Here is a 23790-nt window from a genome sequence, read left to right as displayed (position 1 = left end):
CCGGCCAATTCTAGCATAATACAAAGAAAAGTATTTTCTAATGCTGATCTGCAGCCTAAGTCCCATGATAACTGAGACAAGGGTCAGCTCTCCCACATCCACAAAACGCAAAGAGCCGACATCATGCTTCGAGGAACTTTTGGTGGAGGAAAAGATCCAAGTTGGTCTCCAAGTCTTCAAAGCAAGCCTACAAGCCACGTGGGAAAACCCTCTATTATTAGAGTCAAAGGCACAAGGGCCACCTCTCTTTTGGGCATCCGGTGAAGGCGAAGCTCAAGGAAGCGCTCAACTCCATTGGAAAATTTCCTTGCATCCGAGAACAGCCCCCGGTGACGTCACCCAATAAGTGCCTCCATTCGGTGGTTTTCTCTGCATGCTTGGCCGAGACCAGCGCCACTATCCCTTCCCCTCTGACTGACTTCACCTAGGTACTCGGTTGCTTTTAAGTGGTTTTTTCAGTGTAACAGGGAACGGGCGGAATGGGGCACTCCCTTCCCAGAACGTGTTCCCAAGCATGGCTCTCCCTCAATGGGAACGGAACGCCATTCCATCCCCAGGCAAAACCGGAATGGCAGGTGGAACGGGGATGGCCCCTTAGGTAAGCAAGTTCAAGGGAGTTTTGGCCAATCTTGAGATTTAGCAGTGTGGGAGCCTACTTAGGCCTTGAATGGCTTGAGCCCGAATTGGCTTTCTTCTCTTCAGCACCTAGAAAGACCCTTAGGGAAGGGCTCAAAGCATGGGCCCTTGGGGCAGCTCCAATGTGGGAAGGGGGTCCCTTTTAGGGCGGATCCAAAAAACCCAAAGTTACATGGAACGGGAACGGGGCCTCCGCAATATTTCCTGAACGGGAGGCCCCCGGATCAGCGGACTGAGAACGGGGCCGGAATGATTAACCTAAAATACACCATGGGGGGGGGGGGCGTTCTTGACTCTTGACAGCTTGAGGCTTGAGGGAGAGGGTTCGGGTTATATAGGAGAGGATGGGAAGGATACTCCCCTTCCCCCCAAAAAAACATCCAAACAGCATTGCCCAAATGTTCCCTTTTATTAAAAAGAGGACTAGATTTTTCAAATTTCAACAAATTGCCGTTTCGGACCCGCATTCCGCTTGCTACTCCGTCCGTTCCGGGGTCCATGCAACTGAACGCCTGAGAAAACATTGCCAGATTTGTTTCTCCAAGCACAAAGATATATATGCATATTCAATCCCAAGATTACCAAAAACCTAAAAAGGCCCAAGCCATGCATTTGCATGAATTTTTTTCCGCATTTGTACAAACTTGCATCCTTTTTTGCGTTTATCCATGGCATGATAACACTTGGCTCCATAAAGATCATGATTGGAAGGGGATTTCAGACATTGTCACTTGTTGGTCAGACCGCCCGACACAATTTTCTGGACACAAGTCCTAAGTGAACAAAGAGAAAAATACATATGAAGAAACGATGAGCAGAATGGAGAAAACGAAGCAACGACGAATAGAAAATGAAGATGAAAACCACTACTATGAATGAAGAACATAATCCCCATGAAATGAAATAAATGATGTGCTTTGGCTTTGAACCTAGGAATGATAAGTGATCGACTTGTGAACCATGAGCTAATGAATCTATAGAAAACTCACCATGATGTATCAATGAATCACAAAACCCTAGATGAATCAGTTAGTCTAGGAGTACCATGACTAATCTCAAGGGAGAGATTATTGGGTAACCCTAACCATGGGTACTACTTCTCTCACGACATGAACTCAAGAGAGATCTACATGCCTCAAGACTAGCCATGTATGGCTACCCTCTAGATGGCTATATATCTCTCCTCTCCTAGGCCTGCACCATCGTCGAGGTGCTCTCTTGCGATGCTATAGAGTGGACTCCACTATATACATAGTCCAACCTCAAATATAGTATGTGGGTTCTTTGGGGCCACCGCGTGGAAAGGCGTGAGTATTCCCTCCATTTGGAGCCTCCAAAACCTTTATAAAATCACCTTCACCTCTCTGATTTTTAATCAACTTCAACTAACTGCAATCTTTGGCTCAAAGCTCTGATTCTCGAGTCGTAAGGGCAGGCCCCAAACCTGCATATCCGCCTTCGAATTCAAAGCCTCACACTACATTTCCGGATTCCCGATCACCTGTAGCAGGCTCCTGAAAACTAGAAAAAATCAATATCTTTCATCTTCTCCTGTCTACTGCCGACTTCCCTGAGGATTTCTCTAGCCTATCGATTCAATCAACGAGCGTTGTTAAGCATACCTCGAAGCTCTCAGCAAGTACTACTGTCAAAAACCTGGTGGGCTGAAAAAAAACTCCGACACGCATTCCAAAGCAGGTCAAATCATTACAAACCCGACCTAGGAAAAACTTCAAATGATCATATCTTCTCCGTCTGAACTCCAATTTGAGATTTGCAAAGCCCTGCTCGGAGAGAATGTTCAACACTTCAAATCCATATCTCTGATGACCACTTGGGTCCATCGCATCAGCACAACCTGACCAAATTCTGCAAAAACATTTTAACTTCTTACTGCCATATCTCAAAGAGCATAGATCCGTTTGATGAGCTATAAAGACAGAGCTGGAGAGCGCATCAAATGGCACATAAAAGCACTTCAAAACCTGCACTTTGATCAGCTTCAAGCATCCCTATCAAGTGCCATCGTAATCGAGCATTTAGGCCTGAAAAACCACATGTAGCATACAATCCCAGGTTCCCCTGGTTGCCTTGGCATCTAGCTGTTGTACAAACCCATTACCTTGCTCTTGCTTGTAGCCATAGCCACATCTCCCACCTCTTCTAGCATCCACACTCTTTGACTGCGCCAACATCATTGTACCCCTTGGAAGGATTTTACCTTTCCCCAAGCGTGTTACATACATAGACCACCTAACTAGTGAGAGTCTGGCATTTGCAAATGAAAAGCGGACACAATGATCAATTGCATCTTCGACCTCAAGGCAAAAGCCCTAACCTTAAAGCCCGTCATATAAAGCTACCCTGTACTAAGTCTCATCCTAGGCATGGCCATAGTAGGCTTCTTTTGTCAACTAAGATATGCATGATTGCCGAACATGAAGGAAAAAACACTAGTGGACACCTACGTGTTATAACAACCAGCACAATCTGAGTCTGAAAAAAGCATGTACTTATTGGCTCATCCTTGACAAATATTTTTTCTTTTGTTCTTTTTCAGCAATTTCCTCTCTTGGTTTAAATTAGGGTGACATGGATAACAACCCAAGTTACCTGTTATGTTGTTTGAAAACTAATCTAGTGATTGTTTTCTTACTGTGGATGCTATCACAAGACGGGAACCACGTGCCAATAGAAAAGAACAGATTGAACAGACTTTTAGCACTTCAATAACAACTGAACTGAGAGAGAGAGAGAGAGAGAGAGAGAGAGAGAGAGAGAGAGAGACGACACGCGACACCGAGTGGAGGAATTCCACCCCAGAGAGTATTGACCCCAAACCTTGGTGCACCTTTCGGCATTTCTTTATATTGCATCAACTTAATACAAGACGGTACTCCAGACTCTGCACCTTCTCCAGGAAGCATGCCAAAGAATGAGCCCATGGCCTCATATTTAAAGGCCCTAGGGCCCAAAAGCAATTACATGAAAAGCCTTCAAACTCAAAGATTCTGGTCCAAAAGCAATGCCAAAAAGCTCAACATAAATCACGGAATTCCGTACAACTGCCATGTGGCCAATCAACGCAAAACGCGAAAATCCGTGAAGTCTGCCACGTCATCATGTCAGCGCAATTTTTTGGGTTTTTCCGTACAATTGCCACGTCATCAACAGCTACGCAAGTCTTTCAGTGTATGTGTGGGTCTTGCTTTATTTTAATCCTTTATGTCACTTGGGCCCCATCGGACGGGGTCCCATAAGTTGGTAGGATTTCTTCTTCTGTTGCTTGTTCTTCTTAGGCTTTGGGCCCCTCGGCCGTGATTTGAAGGTTGGCTCTGCTCTTTACTGACTTGACACGTCAGCAGTTTGTGGCATCCCCCCTTCTTGAAAGAGAGTAATCGTCCGCGATTACAACATATCTGCAAAACAACTCAAGTTAGCTTTTTAAAAAAATTATGAGAGTCATTCCGAGGGACAATCAGTTTGCTATTTTTTTTGTTAAGGAGTTGGCTTCTCCTTTCAGCTCTTCTGATCAAGGAGTTAGCCTCTCCTTTCGTCCAGTTCGGAACTCTTGATATGCTAGCATAGTAAAATTAGCCATCACACCCAAACCAGCACTGATCTTCCACGGGTATCTTGATGCACTCAAATTACATACCCAAGCAATCTCATCCAGTTAGGAATATTCAGTAGTTGGCACATCACAATGCAACAAAAATGCTTACATATGCATGTTACAAGACACAACAAACAGCACCGCTAAGCACTCCCCCGAGACAAACGGTCTGCGGTATGAAGCTACCCAACAACTACCTCGTCACTTCCCCCACAAATAACCTAAAAAGGTCCGGGCCATGAGCTCAGAGGACTCTACAACCAAACGCTCCCCATACCGCAGTCTGCGTCGCTTGGAGGTTCAAGCATACAACCAAACGCTCCCTAGGCATCGACCTGCGTCGTTCAGAGGTTTTCTAGCATACATCAGAATGCTCCCCAGACATCGGCCTACGTCGTTCCGAGGTTTTCAAACATACAACAAAACACTCCCCAAGCATCGGCCTGCATCATTCTGAGGTTCAAACAATATCAAAACAATATTTCTCACTTCTCCACCTGGGAGTAAAATCACCAATCATTGAAACCAGTATTTAAAACCAGAGTCAAACAATTCAAATCAGCACCAAGACAGGTAGCATCCATTTCAAACAAATTTCAAACAATACTTTCTCAAACAATGTTCAAAAGTATCTAACTAGAAAACAACTATAGAGGTCATTCAAGGCTTTGTTCGGACAACTGAACTTGAGGACAACTGGCTTGCCCTTTTGTATCACGGTGATGGTTCGGTTCCGAACCTGGAGAGTTGCATCATTCTTGTCGTGCCAAGGCATGCCCGAGAGAATGTCGCAATTACCCAACTTCATAATGTGGAAATCGGCTTTTCCATAATAATCTTGTATAGTTACTGGAAGAGCACCAATGAGCGGTACCACTTTTTGAATTTGCCCCGTGGCTAGCTAAGCTTCAATTTCTCCACCCTCTGCATCATAATCAAAGTGCATTTGCTTCAAGAAAACTGGATGGATGAAGTTCTCCATAGCTCTGGGGTCAAAGAAAATAAGAGCTTTCAAGCTGTTGACTTCTCCATAAGATCTGCATAATTCATTAAAACTCTCGAGGTGTATACCATAAATATCGGATACTAGTCCAATAGCAGGCCTAGCCCTCTTGGCTAGAGGTGGCCCTGAGGATCCGTCTGACGTGGGAGCAGAAGGTTGCATTGAGGACGTCGAGGCTCCCTCAAGACATGTATTGAACGTATGCCCTGTTTGGAAAATTCGAAGCATCGGCCTTCTTGTAACAAGGCGTCTCATTGACAGTGTGTCAGACGAGGCCGTTGAGGTTGGTTTTCACGGGATTCTTGAGAATTTGTTCGTTGCTGCCAGGAGTTCTGGTTAGTGGCCGGAGGTTCTTCTGTGGTAAACTCCAATTTTCCCTTCATGAGCTTGTAGCCGACCACGGTATAGTCCATAAGCTCTTGCATGGTAGAGACTTGCTTGGAGAGACAATATTCCTGCAATGGTGATGGTAGTCCAATGGTGTAGCGCTCGCACTGGTCCTCCAAGGAGATGAACTTAAAGAAGGACACCGGAGGTACACGTCGAGAAACCTTTGGTTATAGTCGTCCATGGTTTCGGTGGCAAGCATTTTCAAGTTACCCCACTCTGCCAAAATCCGGACTTCAAACATCGAAGTCATGTAACTACGTACAAAAACTGTCTTGAAAGCTTGCCAGGTCCTTGGAGCATGCGGTTGTGTCGCGATTGAACTCCACCATTGCATAGCATTATCTTTAAGAAATCCCGCTGCTCAAGAAATCTTGGATTCTTTTGTATAGTTCCCCAAAGTATACATGTTGTCGAATTGCTGTAGGAATTGCAATGCTTTCTTGCGATCTTTCACCTCGGAAAAAGTGAAAAATTTGACTGTCATGCCGCCATCTTTGAAATCTTTGGGTTGGTTAGGCGTATGTCCCGGGTATGGATAATAAGGGTATCCATATGGGCTCCAACCATTGTAGCCTGGTGGTGGTGGTGGAGGTGGGGGCAATGGCGGTGGCAAAGGCGGTTGCACTAGATCAGGGTCAGATGGCTGCCCCATATTCTTGAAGACCCCCGATTGGAACAGACGGCTGAGAAGGTTGCCGGTTGGAAGCTCTCGTACTTTCTAATGCCGGAGGAGGAGGTACCACCTAGGACATCAGAGGGGGTAACATGTAGTTCAAAAATTGTTGAAAACTTTGCAGCATCGAAAGATTCTACTGAGGATGCCGCGAAAGAATGTCGTGAAGCTCATTGAGCAAAAACTGCAAATATTCTTCTAAATCCATGAATTCCATGTCTTGAGTTCTTTATGGCTTATGCCATGTAAGACAGAACCATGAAGACGAGAGCGCACCCGATGCGCGATGAAGTAAGGGTGGGAATGACTAGTAAGTCCAGGGTCGGGACCCGAAGATACTTAAAATAACAATTTCCAGTAGTCTCTGGTTTGCTCTGTCTGCTCTTTTGTAGGACCGGTATGCTTTCAGAAAAGCCCACACCCGATGCTCTGTGTAAGGTGCAACGGAAGTGAATGTTGAACTTTGCTCAAGATGAGTGCTCCGAACTGTGCTCAAGGGTTCCTTTTACTTACGGAAGGGAGAGCCTTCCGTTCCTTTAGTGAGAGAGTGCAAATTGTAACAAACTTGGACACTTCAAGTCCAGATTCACCGCAACACAGCAGAGATTCACTTCAAAATAGTTCACAGTTCACAATTGATTCGACACGGCCCGACGGAGTTCCGTGCCTAGAGATATTGGCCCCAAAGAGACTGGTGCCCCTTTCGGTATTTCTTTTTGTATTAAATCTATGCTCAAAGTACAAGGGAGTGGGAGGGTCTCACTCTCGGACTCTGCGTCCAGATGCCCTGCAGAGTGGGAGCCCTGCCCACACTTATAAAGGTTTACAAGGGATACCAAAAGCAGAGCCCCAAAAGCTAAAAGCCTTGCAAAAATAAAGCAGTTCTTCTCACAAGTTCTCTTGCTTAGTAAATAAAGCTCTCTCTCTTTCTCTTGCGTAGAAATAAGCCCACGCAAAAAGCTGCTTTTCCCTACGCATTTGCCATGTCAGTTGCCCGTACAGATTTCCGCAGAATGCGCCACAATTTCCGGAGAGGTCCGTACGCTGCTGCCACGTGTTACCGCAGGAATTCCGGGACTGCTGCCACGTCAGCCAGCCAGGGTGAGTGTGGGTGTGTGTACAAGGCAGCCACATCACCCCCTCTTGAAAGCATTGTAATTACCCTCGATTACACTTGCAAAACAAACAAAAGCCATAAACTATCTTAACAGACACTAACTGTTAGTACCGACGCACTAGGAACACACATCTAGCACATGTACCAATCGACAGTCACATCACTTGACATCACAAGACATCACATGACAAATCACATTCAAAATTCATTTGAATCTCAGACCATGATTAATCGGCAACGTATTTAGCAATTGCATCTAGATCCACTCGGGACCTCATAGACGCCCTATTGACTAGTCCTTATTGCAACCATGTCTATCCAGATCGTTCAGACCGAAATGCTGCAGTCATTTCGTCTTTCAATTCCTCCACTTAAACAAGTCGAAAACAAATCAGTATCATATTATCGGGAATTCTAGTTCATAAAGTCATACAGCAGAATACTGTCAACTCACAGTATCCCTAGAAACTAGAGACATCAGTGACTTTAGTATCAAAAATCGGGGCAATTTGTTGACAAAGGAGTGGAGCGACTCCCCTCTTGTGCATACCCGCTGCACCAAACTCCGCCCAAGCTAAGTTCGGGGTTCCATTTAGAATAAACTATGCTAAACCAAATGCTTCAAGGTAAAGATTCACAATCCGAGGAGTATCTGCTAGGTCCTCCTCCTCCATCCACTTCGCATCCAATGCGGGATAGTTCTTGAATTTAACGAAGAACCTTCTTATCGCTTTACCCTTTATCTTTCTGTCTTTATGTGCCAATATCTGTCTGGAACAAGGATCTCCTCGTTTTCTTCCACTTCAGGTTGCTCATCAGGCTCCCCATCATCAGGCACATCGCCTTTAAAAGGCTTCAAGAGACTCACATAAAAAGCATTGTGAATTCTCCAAGTCTCGGGCGGCTTCAATCTAAAGGAGACATCATTTATCTTTTCTGAAATTTGAAAAGGTCTGTAGTATCGCATACTAAGCTTTGGAAAAAGCATCTCCTTTCCCTTTTTCTTTCTCAGGCGTGCCTTCTCAAAATGTAAGAGCACCCAATCGTTCTCCTTCAATTTCAAATTGCGACGAGGGCGATCTAGTGCCTTTTTCTACCTTTCTTGAGATTTCTGCAAAGCGTCCCGGACCTTGGCAAAAGCCGTGTCCAAGTCATGCGTGTACTCGTCGGCTTCAAAAATCTTATCTTTCGTGCTTAGGAAGGGTGGAACCTTCATAGCACCTCCAATAATCTCAAATGGCGCCTTCCCCATCGAAGAGTGTATCGTATAATTGTAGGCAAATTCCACCAAAGGTATATACTTTTCCCATTGAGTCTTCTGATCCCATATGTAAGGCTTCAATAACTCCAGTACCACTAAATTGGCAATCTCTGATTGCTCGTCAGTCTGCGGGTGGAACGATGACTAGAACTGAAACCGCGTGCCAATGTTCTCCCAAATAGCCTTCCAAAACAAACTCGTGAATTTGGGGTGTCTGTCGGAGACAATCATCTCAGGCATGCAATGCAATCTGAAGATCTGGGCCACAAACAGTCTCGCTAAGTGATCCGGCTTGAATGTTTTCTTCACTGGAATGAAATGAGCTTGCTTGCTAAATCTGTCAATAACAGTCCAGATACCATCGTGACCACTCTATGTTCTCGGGAGATCAAAAATGAAAACCATTGCAATACTTTCCCAGGGGCGGGTGGGTATTGGCAAAGGCTATAACAATCCCTATGCTTTATGCCTGTCGAACTTGACCTTCTGGCATACCAAGCAACTGCGTACAAAATCGTCCACACCCTTCTTAAGTCTTCGCCAAAAGAAATATCTCTCCCCACCTTTCAAGGTGGTAGCTATGCCACGGTGACCCGTAAAAGGTGGACAATGGCATTCTGTTAAAACCTTTTCCCTCAACGGCTGTATAACGCACAACATGGTTTTCTTCATCAAGTAGCCATCCCGAATGGAATATCCCGCTACTACCTCCCCATTCCGTATCCGAGTGAATATCTGCAAAATCTGTATCTGTGGCATACTGATTGACCATATCCTCGAAGCTCCTATGGTGTATCGCGGAAATAGCCAGAACCAACGGCTTCCGGGACAAAGCATCTGCCACCAAATTCTTTCGTCACTGCACATGGACAATCTGGAAGTGAAATTGTGACAAGATGTTCGCCCACCGCATCTGCTTTTCCGATAGCTGCTTCTTGTGACAAGTAGCGTAAACTCTGATGGTTTGTGAAGACAGTAAAATCCGCTCCGAGTAGGCAAACTGCTGACGTGTCAAAGCCTAAAGAATGTAGCCAACTTACATATGTCGGCCGAGGGACCTAAACCCTAAGAAGAACAAGTAGCAGAAGGAGAAGAAGTCCTACCAACTTCCGAGGACCCCATCCGATGGGGCCCCAAGTGACATAAAGGATTAAAATAAAGCAGGACCCGCATACACAGGAAAAACTGATGACGTGGCAGATTTTCGAAAATTATGCTAGCATGATGACATGGTAGGCTGTACGGATTTCCGCGTTTTGCGTTGACTGTTGTAAGGAATTCCATGATTTACGCTGGCAGCTTTTTGGCATTGCTTTTGCACCAGCTACTTTTAAGTTTGAAGGCTTTTTACTGTAAGGCCTTTAAATATGAGGTTAGGGCTCATTCTCTTGCATGCTTCCTGGAGAAGGTGCAGAGTCTGGAGTACCGGATTGTACTGTGTTGATGCAATATAAAGAAATACCGAAAGGGGTGCCAAGGTTTGGGACCAATACTCTTTGGGGTGGAATTCCGCCACTCCGTCTCGCCTGTCGTCTCTCTCTTTTAGTTCAATTGTTATTAAAGTGCTAAAAGTCTATTCAATCTGTTCTTTTCTATTGGCACGTGGTGCCCGTCTTGTGACAGGTAATGTCGCCACTGAGTAAGAGCATGGATAACCGCCAAAAGCTCTTTCTCATAAATCTGTGCTGTCAATTCTGGCCTTGAAAACAATCGGCTTTTGTAGGCAATGACATGGCCTTCTTGCATTAAGACCGCACCCAGACTACGACCACAAGCATCACAATATACTTCAAATGACTTCTGCAAGTCCAGCAAAGTCAAAACTGGTCCTGTAGTCAATTTCTCTTTCAATGTCTGAAAGCAGTCACCTCTATGGATCCCCACGAGAAAGAGACTCCTTTCTGCGTCAACATATGCAAAGGGGAAGCAACCTCTGCAAACTTTCTAATGAACTGCCTGAAGTACAAACACAAGCCCAAGAAGCTTCTAACTTCATGGACATAAATCGGGCCGATCACGGATAGTCTCTATCTTGGCCGGGTCCATCTGCACTCCTGCTGCTAAGACAATGTGTCCCAAAAAGTGTATATTCTCGGGTAGGAAAATTTCACTTTTCTTCGCATTGATCACCAACTTGTGATCTCGTAATGCCTGAAAGACCTGTAGCAGATGTTCTCTATGTTCTCCCTCATCCTTGGAGAAAACAATGATGTTGTCAAAGAAAGTGCCAACAAATAGTCTGTACTCTCGAAGAATCCTGTCCATCATCCGGTTAAATATCATTGGAGCATTGGTTAGGCCAAAAGGCATCACCAAAAACTCAAATAACCCAAAAGTCGTCCGAAAAGCTGTCTTGTAGACATCTCCCGGCACGATTCGGATCTGATGATATCCGCTCTTCAAATCGATACTGCTGAAACAAGAGGATCCCTTTAGTCGGTCTAGAATATCATCGATACTGGGAATTGGAAATCTGTTCTTGATGGTGATTCTGTTAAGAGCTCTATAGTTAATGCACATTCTCCAAGATCCGTCTTTCTTCGAAACCAACAACACCGGAGAACACTAAGGTGAAGTACTCGGCTGGATAAGACCCTTTTCCAAGAGGTCTTTTACTTGGTTCATAATCTCTTCATTTTGAGCTCAGCTCACACGATAAGGTGGCCGGTTCGATGGTGTGCTTCCAGGTATCAAATCAATGGTATGATCCTCAGGACGAGCCGGTGGCAACTCGCCTGGTAGGCCCTCTGAAAAGCAATCGGCATGAGTGTGGAGAAAAATCCTGGCGTTCTTTATCAAGGTTAATACATATTCAACCTTCAATCATCATTCAGTTCTCTCTAGAAAATCAAGGAAAGAAGTTGAATTTCATTAAGTACAATCTATGTGCCCTTCATTTGTCAAAGTCACTTTCTTAGCCCGATAGTCAACCACGGCATTGTTCTTTTGGTACCAAGGGATTTCGAGGAGGACGTCACAACCTCCCAAGGGCCTTACGTAGAAGTCCTCCTGCCTAGACACCCCTGACATTGCAAACGAAGTTTGCCAATGATCGGTGTAATGGCATCATCCCGTCCGGGTGCCGCTAGAACTACCTCCGCTTGTGGCCTCAGCCTGTCGAGCGTAATTCCAAATCGAGCCGCCAATTCAAGTGAAAAGAAGTTGGCCTTGGATCCTCCATCAAAGAAAATGAGGACTTCCTATTCTTTCACTTTGCCCTAGGTGCGGCAAAGTTTGTACTTTCATTCGTTTGGTTCGGGCCCCACACAATGTGGTACCAGTTCTGTTTTCATCTACCTTTTTTGCCACATTCCTCTGCTGCTCTAGAACTCTCTGGCTTGTCTTCAATCTGTTCTTGATGTAAGGTGCAGAGGAATGAACGTTTTAACTTTGCTCAAGATGAGTGCTCCGAACTGTGCTCAAGGGTTCCTTTTACTTACGGAAGGGAGAGCCTTCCGTTCCTTTAGTGAGAGAGTGCAATGAACACAAACAAAGTGAATGGACACTGTGAATGAAAGTGCATGAGACTGAGAGATAGAGAAGAGAATACGACACCAGAGACGACGTAAAACCCTCCTCCAAAGGCCCCACTCTCTAAGGCGAGAGCGGTCTACTTATGATTGCACAAATCTCCACAATGCTTGGACTTTTTGACGATGTCGATGACGATGAGGACGACGACGAGATGGGCTGAAATCTGAAAACGCTAAGGTCTGAAATCTGCAAATCTTCTATCTGCTGAATTCTGACCCTTTGTCGATGGCGACGATGCGACGACGACGCGCTGAAAACGCAGATGCTGAAATCTGCGTTTTCCGGGCTGAAACTGCAAACTTCAATGGATCCCACCGTGCGGCGAGGAACTGCTGCAGGAAGGTGAGATCTGTGAGGTTTGGGACATAATCTGCGGTGTCTAAAGGCTGAAAACTGAAAACGTTGGTCCTATGGCTGATTCTGTCGCGAAGATCTGCAAAAACGCTGAGGTTGAGCTGCAAACCAAAAACCTAGGGCTGAAAACTGACCTTGCGGGGAAATCTGCTAACGCTAGGGAATCTGCTGCGTTGCTATGGTAATCTGCTATGTTGCTGTGGGAATCTGTTGTGTTGCTGTGGGAATCTGTTGTGCTGCTGTGGGAATCTGCTAACGCTAGGGCTGATCTGTTGTTTACTGTCGCCGGGAATCTGCAATTGCAAAAACGCTAGGCCTTCTGTTGAGAGAAAATGCCAGAGTTGTCGCGGGGGTTGGTCTTGCTAAGAAGTTGCCTGCTGAGCAAGGTGCTCTTGCTGCCTCTTTTGCCAGAAAGTGCTAACTCTAGTTTCCTTATATACAAACTTAGCAAAATTGCCCTACCTACTTTCCAACAAAAGTCACTTAAAAATAATAAGTGAAAAATGTCAAAAATAGGGAAAATAAGCTAAATGCACTGGAAAATTCCCCTGAAGGATTCTGATGGATTCTGATGGGAATGCTTATGATAATGCAGTGTGCAACCAGAGGATATGCATCTACACTAAGTGTCTGGGCATGCACGGTCTGCGAACAGACTCACAAAAGTGCCAGAACACTTCTAAATCTAGACTGACTGGACTGACTGAACCCTTGTCGTGCTGTAGCGATGGATTCTGATGGGAATGCTTATGATCATGCTGTGTGCAACTAGAGGATATGCATCTACACTAAGTGTCTGGGCATGCACGGTCTGCGAACAGACTCACAAAAGTGCCAGAACACTTCTAAATCTAGACCGACTGGACTGACTGAACCCTTGTCGTGTTGTAGCTTGTCCACGGACACATAGGGTTGGATGTGTCACGTGACACTTGATGTGCCCTATTTTAGGGCACTTCACGGAGATGTGTACAAATTCCCCGCATCCAAAACACTTCCCCTCTTTGAGATAGATAACCCTTTCTCTTAAGAGTCTGTCGGGGACGTGTATCTTTCTTTTCTTTGTTCTAGGAACTCTTTCTCTTTCTACTTTCATTGTGAGAGGTCTATTGGGTTCTCTAAGTCAAGATCTCATCAGTGGGGCATGTCAGATTGCCCAAGTGTATGGCAAAACCCCGTTTCGCATGACCATCAATTCTTGAATAGAATTTGACTTTTGTTCCAAGCAGTAGTCTCGAATCTCTGTAGGAAATCCGAAGGTAAACCGCTCAATCTGTTCTTTAAACAAGATCTTCTTAAATGAAGAAGCTGGTAGAAAAGAGCTCCAAAATTTCTCGCAATCATCGTCCAAAGAATCTCCCTTGGTCATCCGAAGATGATTCCAAGCAGTTCGTATATCTCGTTCGTACTCCCGAGTCAGCCAAGAAGAAATAAAAAGCCGTTTGAATTTCAACCATTTAACGGGAGCTTCCTTTCTCAATAGAAGAGTGGACCACCATGTTTGAGCATCTCGGAACCCAAAAAAGGATTCAAATCGACTGCCCACCTTCTTTAAATTCTTAAACTTTTTTGCTTTTATCTTCGAGAAAGTCATACTGGTTGGCTTTTAGAAATGCTTCTTTGCATAAAATATGTGATCGTCGGAGTCCAAACTATCTAAGGAGGACTCCTTTGTAGAACTGTCAGAAACTGGGCGAAATCTAGGCTTCTTTGCCTTTTTCTTGCCCTTTCTGAAGCTTTGCTTTTTGCTTCGCTTGTCCATGTCTTTCTACGAGTACAGGTTCTGCTTTTTGTACTCGTCTGTCTTTTCGGCTTTACTCTCTACTTGAGAGGAGAAGCAATAGCCACACGCCATCTCAAGTAAATCTTGTCAATCGGATAATTATTCAGGTGTATCACCAATCTCGGGTCCTTGGAGTACTTAATCAATCTGTTCACACATATGCCAATCTGCAGTTGACGTTTGTACTCCTTTTCTAGCAAACTTGTCCGAAAAAAAATTTGCCCAAATCTTCATTCTTTCCTTCAGTTCCTACGTCGGATCTTCAACTTTTCTTTGCCTTTCCACTGAGAGGTGTCATCTCTGTCAGATTCTTCACGAGAACCCATGTGTAATCTGGGATTTTTAATGGCTTTATGCCCTGTAAGACAGAGCAATGAGGACGGGAGCGCGCCCGATGCGCGATGTATGAAGGGTGGGAGTGGCTAATAAGTCCGGGGTCAGGACCCGAAGATTCTTTCCCAAAAGCTGTGTACGTTGTAAAAAGGATCGGATCCTCCATAGAAGAAGAATCTTTCTGCGCTCTGATACCACTGTAACAAACTTGGACACTCCAAGTCAAGATTCTACCGCAACACAGCAGAGATTCACTTCAAAACAGTTCACAGTTCACAATTGATTCGACACAGCCCGGCGGAGTTCCGTGCCTAGAGATATTGGCCATGGCGCCCCTTTCGGTATTTCTTTTTGTATAAAATCTGTGCTCAAAGTACAAGGGAGTGGGAGGGTCACTCTCAGACTCTTCGTCCAGATGCTCTGCAGAGTGGGAGCCCTGCCCACACTTATAAAGGTGTACAAGCGATGCCAAAAGCGGAGCCCCCCATATAAAGCCTTTCAAAAATAAAGCAGTTCTTCTCACAAGTTCTCTTGCTTAGTAAATAAAGCAACTTAAAAATAAAGCTCTCTCTTTCTCTTGCGTAGAAATAAGCCCACGCAAAAAGCTGCCTTTCCCTACGCATCTCCACATCAGCTGTCCGTACAGATTTCCGCAGCATGCATCGCAATTTCCGGGGAGGTCCGTACGTTGATGCCACGTGTCACCGCAGGAATTCCGGGACTACTGCCACGTCACTACCACGTCAGCCAACCAAGGTGGGTGTGTGTGTGTGTACAGGTCAGCCACGTCACTAGTTTGTGACACAAATGATCACAAACAAAGTGGGTAAACATTGTGCATGAAGGTACTGAGACTGAGAGATAGAGAGAAGAATACGACACCAGAATGTTGTCAAGCCCTCCTCCAAGGGCCCCACTCTCTATGGCGAGAGAGGTCTATGCTCTTGATTGCACAATCCTCGTACAATGGTCTAAATGTAACGGACTTGCCGACGATGATGATGACGACGAGACGGGCTGAAAACTGAAAACGCTAGGGACTGAAATCTGCAAATCTTGTATCTGCTGAATTCTGACCCTATGTCGGTGACAACGGCGATGACGACAACGAGACGTTGAAAACAAAGATGCTGAAATCTGCGAATAGTGGGCTGAATCTGCAAACACAGGCTGATCTGACCGTGCGGCGAGGATGATGGCTAGCATGCAATTATGCTAATTAGAAAAAAGGTATGCTAATTAAGCTGCGGGAAGGTGAGATCTGCGAGGTTTGGGGGCTGCGGATCGGAGTCTAACTGCTGAAAACTAAAAACGCTGATGCAATGGATGTGCTCGTCGTCGGGAATCTGCAAAACGCTAGGATGATATACATGTTGCAAAAACACTAGGCTGAACTGTTGTTTGCTAAAACGACAGGCTCATCTGGGAGTCTTCAAACGCTAGGTGATCTGATGCTATGGAAAACACCAGGGCTGATCTACTGTAGATGAACGTCAAGGCTGATCTGCAATTGAAAAACGCTGGCTGGTCCTTGTGGCTGAAAACGCTAGGTTCCCTTGCCGGCCTTGCTGAGAAGGTGCACTGCCAGATGCTATCTGCTACCTCCTCTGCCAGAAAGTGCTAGCGCTAGCTTTTCTTATATACTTGCTTAGCCAAATTGCCGTACCAGTTTCGCAACAAAGTCACTTGATAATAATAAGTGAAAAATGGCTAAAATAGGGAAAATGGGTTCTATGCACTGTAAAATGCTCATGATGGATTCTGATGGTAATGCTGATGATCATGCTGTGGTGCAACCAGAGGAAATGCAACTACTCTAAGTGCCTGGACATGCACGGCCTGCGAACAGACTCACAAAGGTGCCAGAACACTTCCTAAGCTAACTCAACCCTTGTCATGAAGTAGCTTGTCCACATGCACATAGGGTTACATGTGCACGTGACACTCTGATACCACTTTCACAAGAGGGGCACCACGTGCCAATAGATAAGAACAGACTGAACAGACTTTTAGCACTTCAATAACAACTGAATTGAGAGAGAGAGAGAGAGAGAGAGAGACGACACGCGACACGGAGTGGCAGAATTCCACCCCCGAGAGTATTGGCCCCAAAACTTGGCACCCTTTCTGTATTTCTTTATATTGCATCAACTCAGTACAAGCCGGTACTCTAGACTCTGCACCTTCTCCAGGAAGCATGCCAGAGAATGAGTCCATGGCCTCATATTTAAAGGCCCTAGGCCCCAAAAGCAGTTTACATGAAAAGCCTTCAAACTCAAAAGCTTCTGGTCCAAAAGCAATGCCAAAAAGCTACCAGCATAAATATCGGAATTCCATACAACTGCCACGTCAACGGTCAGCACAAAACGCGAAAATCCGTACAGTCTGCCACGTCATCATGTCAACGCAATTTCCGGGGGTTTTCGTACAACTACCACGTCAGCAGCTGCTATGCAAGTCTTTCAGTTTGTGTGTGGGTCCTGCTTTATTTTAATCCTTTATGTCACTTGGGCCCCATCGGACGGGGTCCCATAAGTTGATAGGACTTCTTCTTCTTCTTAGGGTTTAGGCCCCTCGGGCGTGATCTGAAGGTTGGCTCTGCTCTTTACTTACTTGACACGTCAACAGTTTGTGACGGATGCAGGTAAGGGTGTTCTCTCTCTCTGGCTTTGCTAAAGGAAGGACATGCTATCACTTTTCCCTTTTCTCTAGCAGGACCCCAGAGAAACTAAGAACTGGACTACACATTAGAAAGATGTATCTTTTAGTATGAATGACTAAATAGATATGTCTACTTGTCAATGGATCGATCTTTGTGTTATTCACATACTACAACAATGATCACCCCCCTGAAAAAACAAACCAAAGAGTCCATGTCCCTCAAGTAGTGAAAGATCCTCTTAATTGATCTCCGATGCTTTCACCTAGACTATGCATATATCTGCTTTTTATTTAGACTGCAAAAATTGATCGTCAGACAGCCTTTTCATAGAGAAGGCTGAGAGAGAGAGAGAGAAACATCAAAAGGATTACCACAATCGTGCATGCTAGGTTTCAAACATGTTTCCATCAGTGTAGCCACAGGTTTACAATTAGCAATATCAAATCTATGCGACAATGCATCAATATACTTTGTCTGACACAAAGCAATATCTCCATCTCAATGATTAAACTCAATCCTCAATGAATGATGCAATCGATAGACCCAAAACAGATATCTCAGCCTTAAATTCAGTATTATGTGTCTCATTCGGGCTCGTGAGAGTAAATCATTCACATAGACCATTTAAGCTCGTGAGCGATAAATCATCCACTTGGACTAACACTGACCAGATCACATCACCACTCCATTTGACATCCAATGTGCACTACGATAAAAGCTATGACAAATCAACTATGCATAAATTTTCTCATACCAAGTACCTAGAATCCATAACAACAGTTTTTTCAACCTTAATACTTTGATTTCCTGGATTTTTTTTTACAAAACCACTAGGTTGCATTACATACACCTCCTTGTGTAGCTCTCTATTCACACAAATGTAATCGTACAGCAACTCTCTCTCTCTCTCTCTCTCTCTCTCTCTCTCTCTCTCTCTCTCTCTCTCTTTGTTTCACACACTGTTACATCCAGTTTACCGGGTACCTATTGTATCAGCTGCTACACCCACGTAGTTTTAGATTGTAGTAGTAGTAGTAGTATTTTGTTCCACTTCTAGTTCTTTTCTAGTTCTTTTGTACCCAGACATGGTATTAGATTCACTATTTTGTAACTGATTGGTCTCATAGGTCATTTTGGCCTTTTGAAGACGTTAATATAACATTTCATTTCATTTCTCTCTCTCTCTCTCTCTCTCTCTCTCTCTCTCTCTCTCTCTCTCTCTCTCTCTCTCTCTCTCTCTCTCTCTCTCTCTCTGTGGCGAACATTAATTAATCTGTCTATACACATAAAGAAAAACTCAACACAACACAAACAAAAAGGTTAAATGATATTCATGAGCAAAGTATATTTAGAAAAATGATGCTGCTGCATACCTCTCTGACAAGGACTGGACCAGGTGCCAGCCAAACTTTGTCTTCACTCGAATAATCTTATTCAAAGGAGCATTGAAGGCAGCTTCTTGAAACTCTGATACCTGCCATGAAAAAAATTCTACTTATTGTCCATGATATATAAAGGCAAGCATGCAAAGAAAAGTGAGTTTGTGATTTACGATGTTCTAATTGCAGGCTGCAGTGTAACTAGACTCTGATTTTTTTTCAACAACAAAACTTCCGCACTTGCTAGACGAACTTTGTGCCAGCAATGTTGAATACTGTCCTGGCCTTAATACATACCATTTGACCCTTTCGAACCCAGCCCAACATGCCTCCATCCTTCTTGGAAGGGCAGATGGAATGTTCAGTTGCCAGGTCACTCAAATCACTGCACATAGGAAACCAGGCACATGTTTATTTCGATCCAGTAAAATAGTACAAATCACTCAATACAATGCATATGAAACCAGCACCATGTAAATTGTAAAACCATCTCACAAGAAACAAGTCCCAGCTTGCACTCAAACATGAAGCTAAACCCCTATTGATGTGGATTTGACTCTGCCAAAAACCAGATAATGCTAGCAAACACCTTCAGTTTACCAAAACAAATGATTTTTCAAAAATGTGAAAGACCGGTGCAGAAGTTCAAGTCCCACAAGGAAAGATCAGAAATGTGCAGCTAGCAAGTGAAAAACACTCATGCCGCTGCCAAATGACAGATTCAAATCATGTGCAAACAAAGAGTACTTCTGTGAGAAAAAACTCTATGGAAAATGACAATGACATAGACACTGTTGAAGAACTAGCCTGCCTTGCTGAGTCTGTCGCTGGAGCTCAAGCAATAGAGTTAGCTTCTCTGCGGGAACCAGAAGATGTTGAATCAGCCGCTCGCGATCACTCTCTGCAACTGGCATGCTGCTTGCGGCTCTGCAGAATACTGCAATACCCGTGGAACGCAATGTTGGAGCTGGGCGTTGCCCAGAGGAAAAAACAAGCGTGTGGCGATTAAATGTGGAGTTTTGATGAACCGAACAAAATTTGGCACGAACAATGGGAGTAATTGCCGAGCTATGGCGCAGTGAGCCGAGTGAAGGGCGTACGGAGGACAACTTCCATGAAGCCTTCGTCATCCCACTGTGCGAGGAAACAATCCACAGAGAGAAGCGAGAGAGAGGAGTGAATTAGAGCACGCAGGTCGCACAGAAAGAGAGAGAGAGAGAGAGAGCACGTGCGGCCAGTTAGCGGCAACCAGTTGATGCTGTGGAATATACCATGGCCGCGGCAATCTTCAGCACATAGGCTCCAGCTGGCCATCAGCCGGTGACTTTTTTATGAAGTAAATTGGCCGACCGTGGAATGGCCGTGAAGTTTGAGCACATGGTGGCCGGCCGGCCGGCAGTCAAAGAGAGCAGCTCCTCCTTTTTTTTAGATGCCTAGGAGCATGCTAGGGGGGGATCCAATCCGTCAATGTCACCCGAGAATCGAACTCGGCCCCTCCACAGGCCATGCCCACATAATCCATGAGGGGTGCCCAAACCCCCATAGACTGATGCACTCACTCACACACACACAATGCTTTTTTTTGGGTCCTTTTGTGATTGGTGTGCACCCACACATGCAAAAAAACAATGCTCTTTGGTTTTTTCAATTTCATGCTCTCTCTCACACACACACAAGCAAAACATTTTTTTAATGATGAAAACGGATGGTAACACACACATGTACATAACTATATATACACAAGAGAAAATACACCAAATGATGGCCATGCATAGTACATACAAACCCTAAACCTATCAAAAAAAAAAAAAAAACCTATTGGCGAGCCTAGATCATCACTTCTGTAAAAACATGTCGTAAACAATGAGCAATTAGTCCCATCGAAGTAAAAAACATGCACACTCAAGACTCCTAATTACCTGCAGTGAACTCCGATTAAACAATATGAGGTAATCATCTACACCAGAAGGCAGGGCTGAAATGGAATATCTATACTATTATAACGATTGCAATAATTACCTCAAGTATTGTAGAATGAGCTTCAGATTGAGGAGTTGCAATCACAATATTAGCTTCAAGCTGAGGCGATTCAAGTTGGAAATGGTGCGTTGGATATTGTAAGAGCTGCAAACTAAAGCACTTAGCATGCGAACCATGGAGAAAGCGAGCAAGCTGGACTTGCAAGCACACGACTGCAGGAATTGCATGCACTATGTTGGGGTATAAAGCCCAATGTGGTCGCCCAGGTAAGTGGGCGGGCCGCCAGGTATGTACACATATTCTTTTGTAAAAACCTAATAAGAACTCACTATGCTCTACACATTACAGTAGAGCGAGCTCACCATATCGTCGTGCTCTTCTTCTCGCACTCTCTCTAGCGTCACACTTCCGCTTGTACTCCTTCAACTGGTATCAGAGCTCAGATCGAGGCTCGGGGCAGCATTTGCAGGTAGCCAGAGTCACCTGCCCAGATTGGAGTGAGATTTGATAGGCGAAGAAACGCCCCCAAATCTTGTGGAACAGGCCGAAGGGCTGGGTGTTCTCAGAATTTCATTCTGAGGTCATCTCGGCCACCGTTCGGCTTCGACAAAGTTCTGCGCAGGCCATTTTCGACTACGTGGTCTCAGCGGGTGCAGATCCGACTGCAAATTTGGGGTTTTCGGCCTACGACTGCAGGTGCTGAGGATATCGGCACTCTCAGAGTGTTGATTTGTGGCTGTCTACACATCGAAGGACGGCTCACAGTTCTTGGAGGCGTGTCACATACGACACGGGTGCATCTACACACAGACTGTAGGCGACATTCACTAGTTCATCAGGTAGCTTGTGTTTGCTGCTTGATATTCCAGATTTCATCCTGACATTCCAGGTACTTCCACATGGGATGTATTGTCAGAGATGATGTATGTCTGCTGAGGGTTTGCTGGCTGTGAGTCACGCAGCAAACAACCGCCGCAGCGGTTACAGCATATAGTGGGAAATTTGTGGATGTATGACTTTGTGGGAAGTCTATGTACTGTCAGATTTACTGCAGCCTTTGTTGAGGGTCGAGTGAGGTTTTATTGAGCTGGGGGATTCTTGAATGTTGAGATCCTTTCAGTGATACAAGTCTTGGAGCGATTCCTCGAGCACCCTTAGATAGGCAACTAGGATGTATTGACTGTGAGTTAGACAGTTGGGATTGCATCTTTGCTTTACTGCCGTTGAGGCATTGTCACAGTCTATGCTTACAGGACAGTGAGAGACAGTACAGGTGCAGGACAGGTTTACCCACAGCTTACAGTGTTAGAGAGACAGTGATTTTTTGAGCTGTTTTTGGTCTGTTTTTTAGTACACCAGAGCCATTTTACAAAGGAGACTCTGCCGAAATTTCTGCAGAATCTGAAGCTTTCTTGGTTCATTTGACAGGTTGATATTGGGTCAGAGGTCAGTTTACACGGAAAACTCTGCCGAATTTTTCCCAGGAAAGTAAACTATTGTGAAGCGTAGCTATGGCTGGATCACAGGACACTGCTCTTTACAATATCAAGAAGCTGAATGGAACCAATGTCCCATTGTGGAAGAAGCAGATTTGGCACGTGTTGGTACAAAAGAAGCAAATAAAACCTATAAAGCTCAAGGGGATAAAACCACAAGATATGGACGAAGATGAATGGAGCGAAATGGATGAATTGGCACTTTCTACCATTATGCTGACTTTGGCAGAAAGCGTTTACTTCAATGTAGCAGACGAGATGTCGGTTTATCAAGTATGGTTAAAGCTGAGTGATCTTTATGAGAAGCAGAGTGCAGCTTCACAGGTATACTGGCTTAAGAAGCTTGTTGACTTGAAGATGAAAGAAGGGACACATATGTCCAATCATCTGAATGAATTCAACACAATCTACAGTCAGTTGTCAGCTCAAGGTGTCAAGTTTGATGAACCTGTTAGAGCTATGTTCCTGTTGATCACATTGCTGGAAAGTTGGGACACTTTTCGCACAGCTTTGAGTAATTATGCACCTCCAGATGGTTTGACCATAGCAGGTGTAGAAGGCAGTCTACTTACTGAAGAAACCAATAGAAAGACAATGGACAAAGGCAAAGGAACAGCCTTAGTTGTCAGGGGAAGGACCAAAGAAAAGTACAAAGGTGGAAAGAGGAATCAGTCTCGTAGCAAGTCCCGCAGTGCTAAAGGCAAGAGTGACATAGAATGCTACCATTGTGGCAAGAAGGGTCACATGAAAAGAGACTGCAGAGAAAGGAAAGCAGAAAAAGGCAAAGAGAAAGCTGAAGACCATGGTGAGAAGAACAAGTCCTCAGTGAAGATTCAAGAAATAAATGTGACAAACACTGTTGCAGAGGATGACAGTCTAGTGTCAGGAGACATCTACTTCTTGAAGAATACAAATGGACTCAGCTCTTCTTACAGCATCTGATGGAAATGCACTGAGTGACTGGATTATAGACTCAGGGGCATCACTTCATGTGTCTCCAAACAAGGAGTGGTTTACCTCTTATGTGACCACTAAAGATCATGTTCGGCTAGGCAATGGGCAGACATGTGAGATCTTAGGTGTTGGAGATGTTCAATTGAAGTTTCAGAATGGCTCTTCTTTCACGCTGAAGAATGTGAGACATGTTCCCGCAATTACAAAGAGCTTGATCAGCACAGGTTTACTTGATGATGCTGGCTACGTCACCACTTTTGGACAGAACATGTGGAAGATATCCAAGGGTTCTATGACAGTAGCACATGGAGTAAAGTCTGGAGGACTTACATGATTTATGTATCAAATGTCTCTAAAAATGTAATCAATGTAACCGAGCAGCCGAACGTTTCTTTGTGGCATAGCCGGTTAGGACATATGTCCAAGAAGGGAATGGAAATCTTGTCTCTTTCTGGTTATTTGCCTGGCTTTTCATTTAATGATTTTGAATTCTGTGAACATTGTCTGTATGGTAAGCAAACACAGCAGCCACATAAGCATAGAAGCAGTAGAAGAGATACACAGTTGGCACTTGTTCATAGTGATTTGTGTGGACCTATGCCTAAACTATCTCTAGGGG

The 23790-nt window shown here is 44.7% G+C and overlaps 1 protein-coding gene across 1 annotated transcript in view; it reads right to left on the bottom strand.

The window, feature by feature from the left end:
- Positions 1–19981, bottom strand: part of LOC147438921 (rhodanese-like domain-containing protein / PPIC-type PPIASE domain-containing protein) — a 25199-nt gene extending 5218 nt beyond the window's left edge. The window contains exons 1-3 of the mRNA XM_086484877.1: positions 19549–19981; positions 19039–19126; positions 18736–18836 (exon numbers count right to left, since the gene is read on the bottom strand). Of these exons, the coding sequence (XP_086341003.1) occupies positions 18736–18836; positions 19039–19126; positions 19549–19871 (512 nt within the window). The 5' untranslated portion in view covers positions 19872–19981. The remainder of the gene's footprint in view (positions 1–18735; positions 18837–19038; positions 19127–19548) is intronic.
- Positions 19982–23790: the final 3809 nt, after the last annotated feature.

Source organism: Adiantum capillus-veneris, chromosome 16 (genome assembly GCF_014529385.1).
Source record: "Adiantum capillus-veneris isolate H3 chromosome 16, ASM1452938v2, whole genome shotgun sequence".
Classification (NCBI taxonomy): domain Eukaryota; kingdom Viridiplantae; phylum Streptophyta; class Polypodiopsida; order Polypodiales; family Pteridaceae; genus Adiantum; species Adiantum capillus-veneris.
The sequence above is the reverse complement of the archived record's forward strand: the minus strand, read 5'-3'. Positions and strand labels throughout refer to the sequence as shown.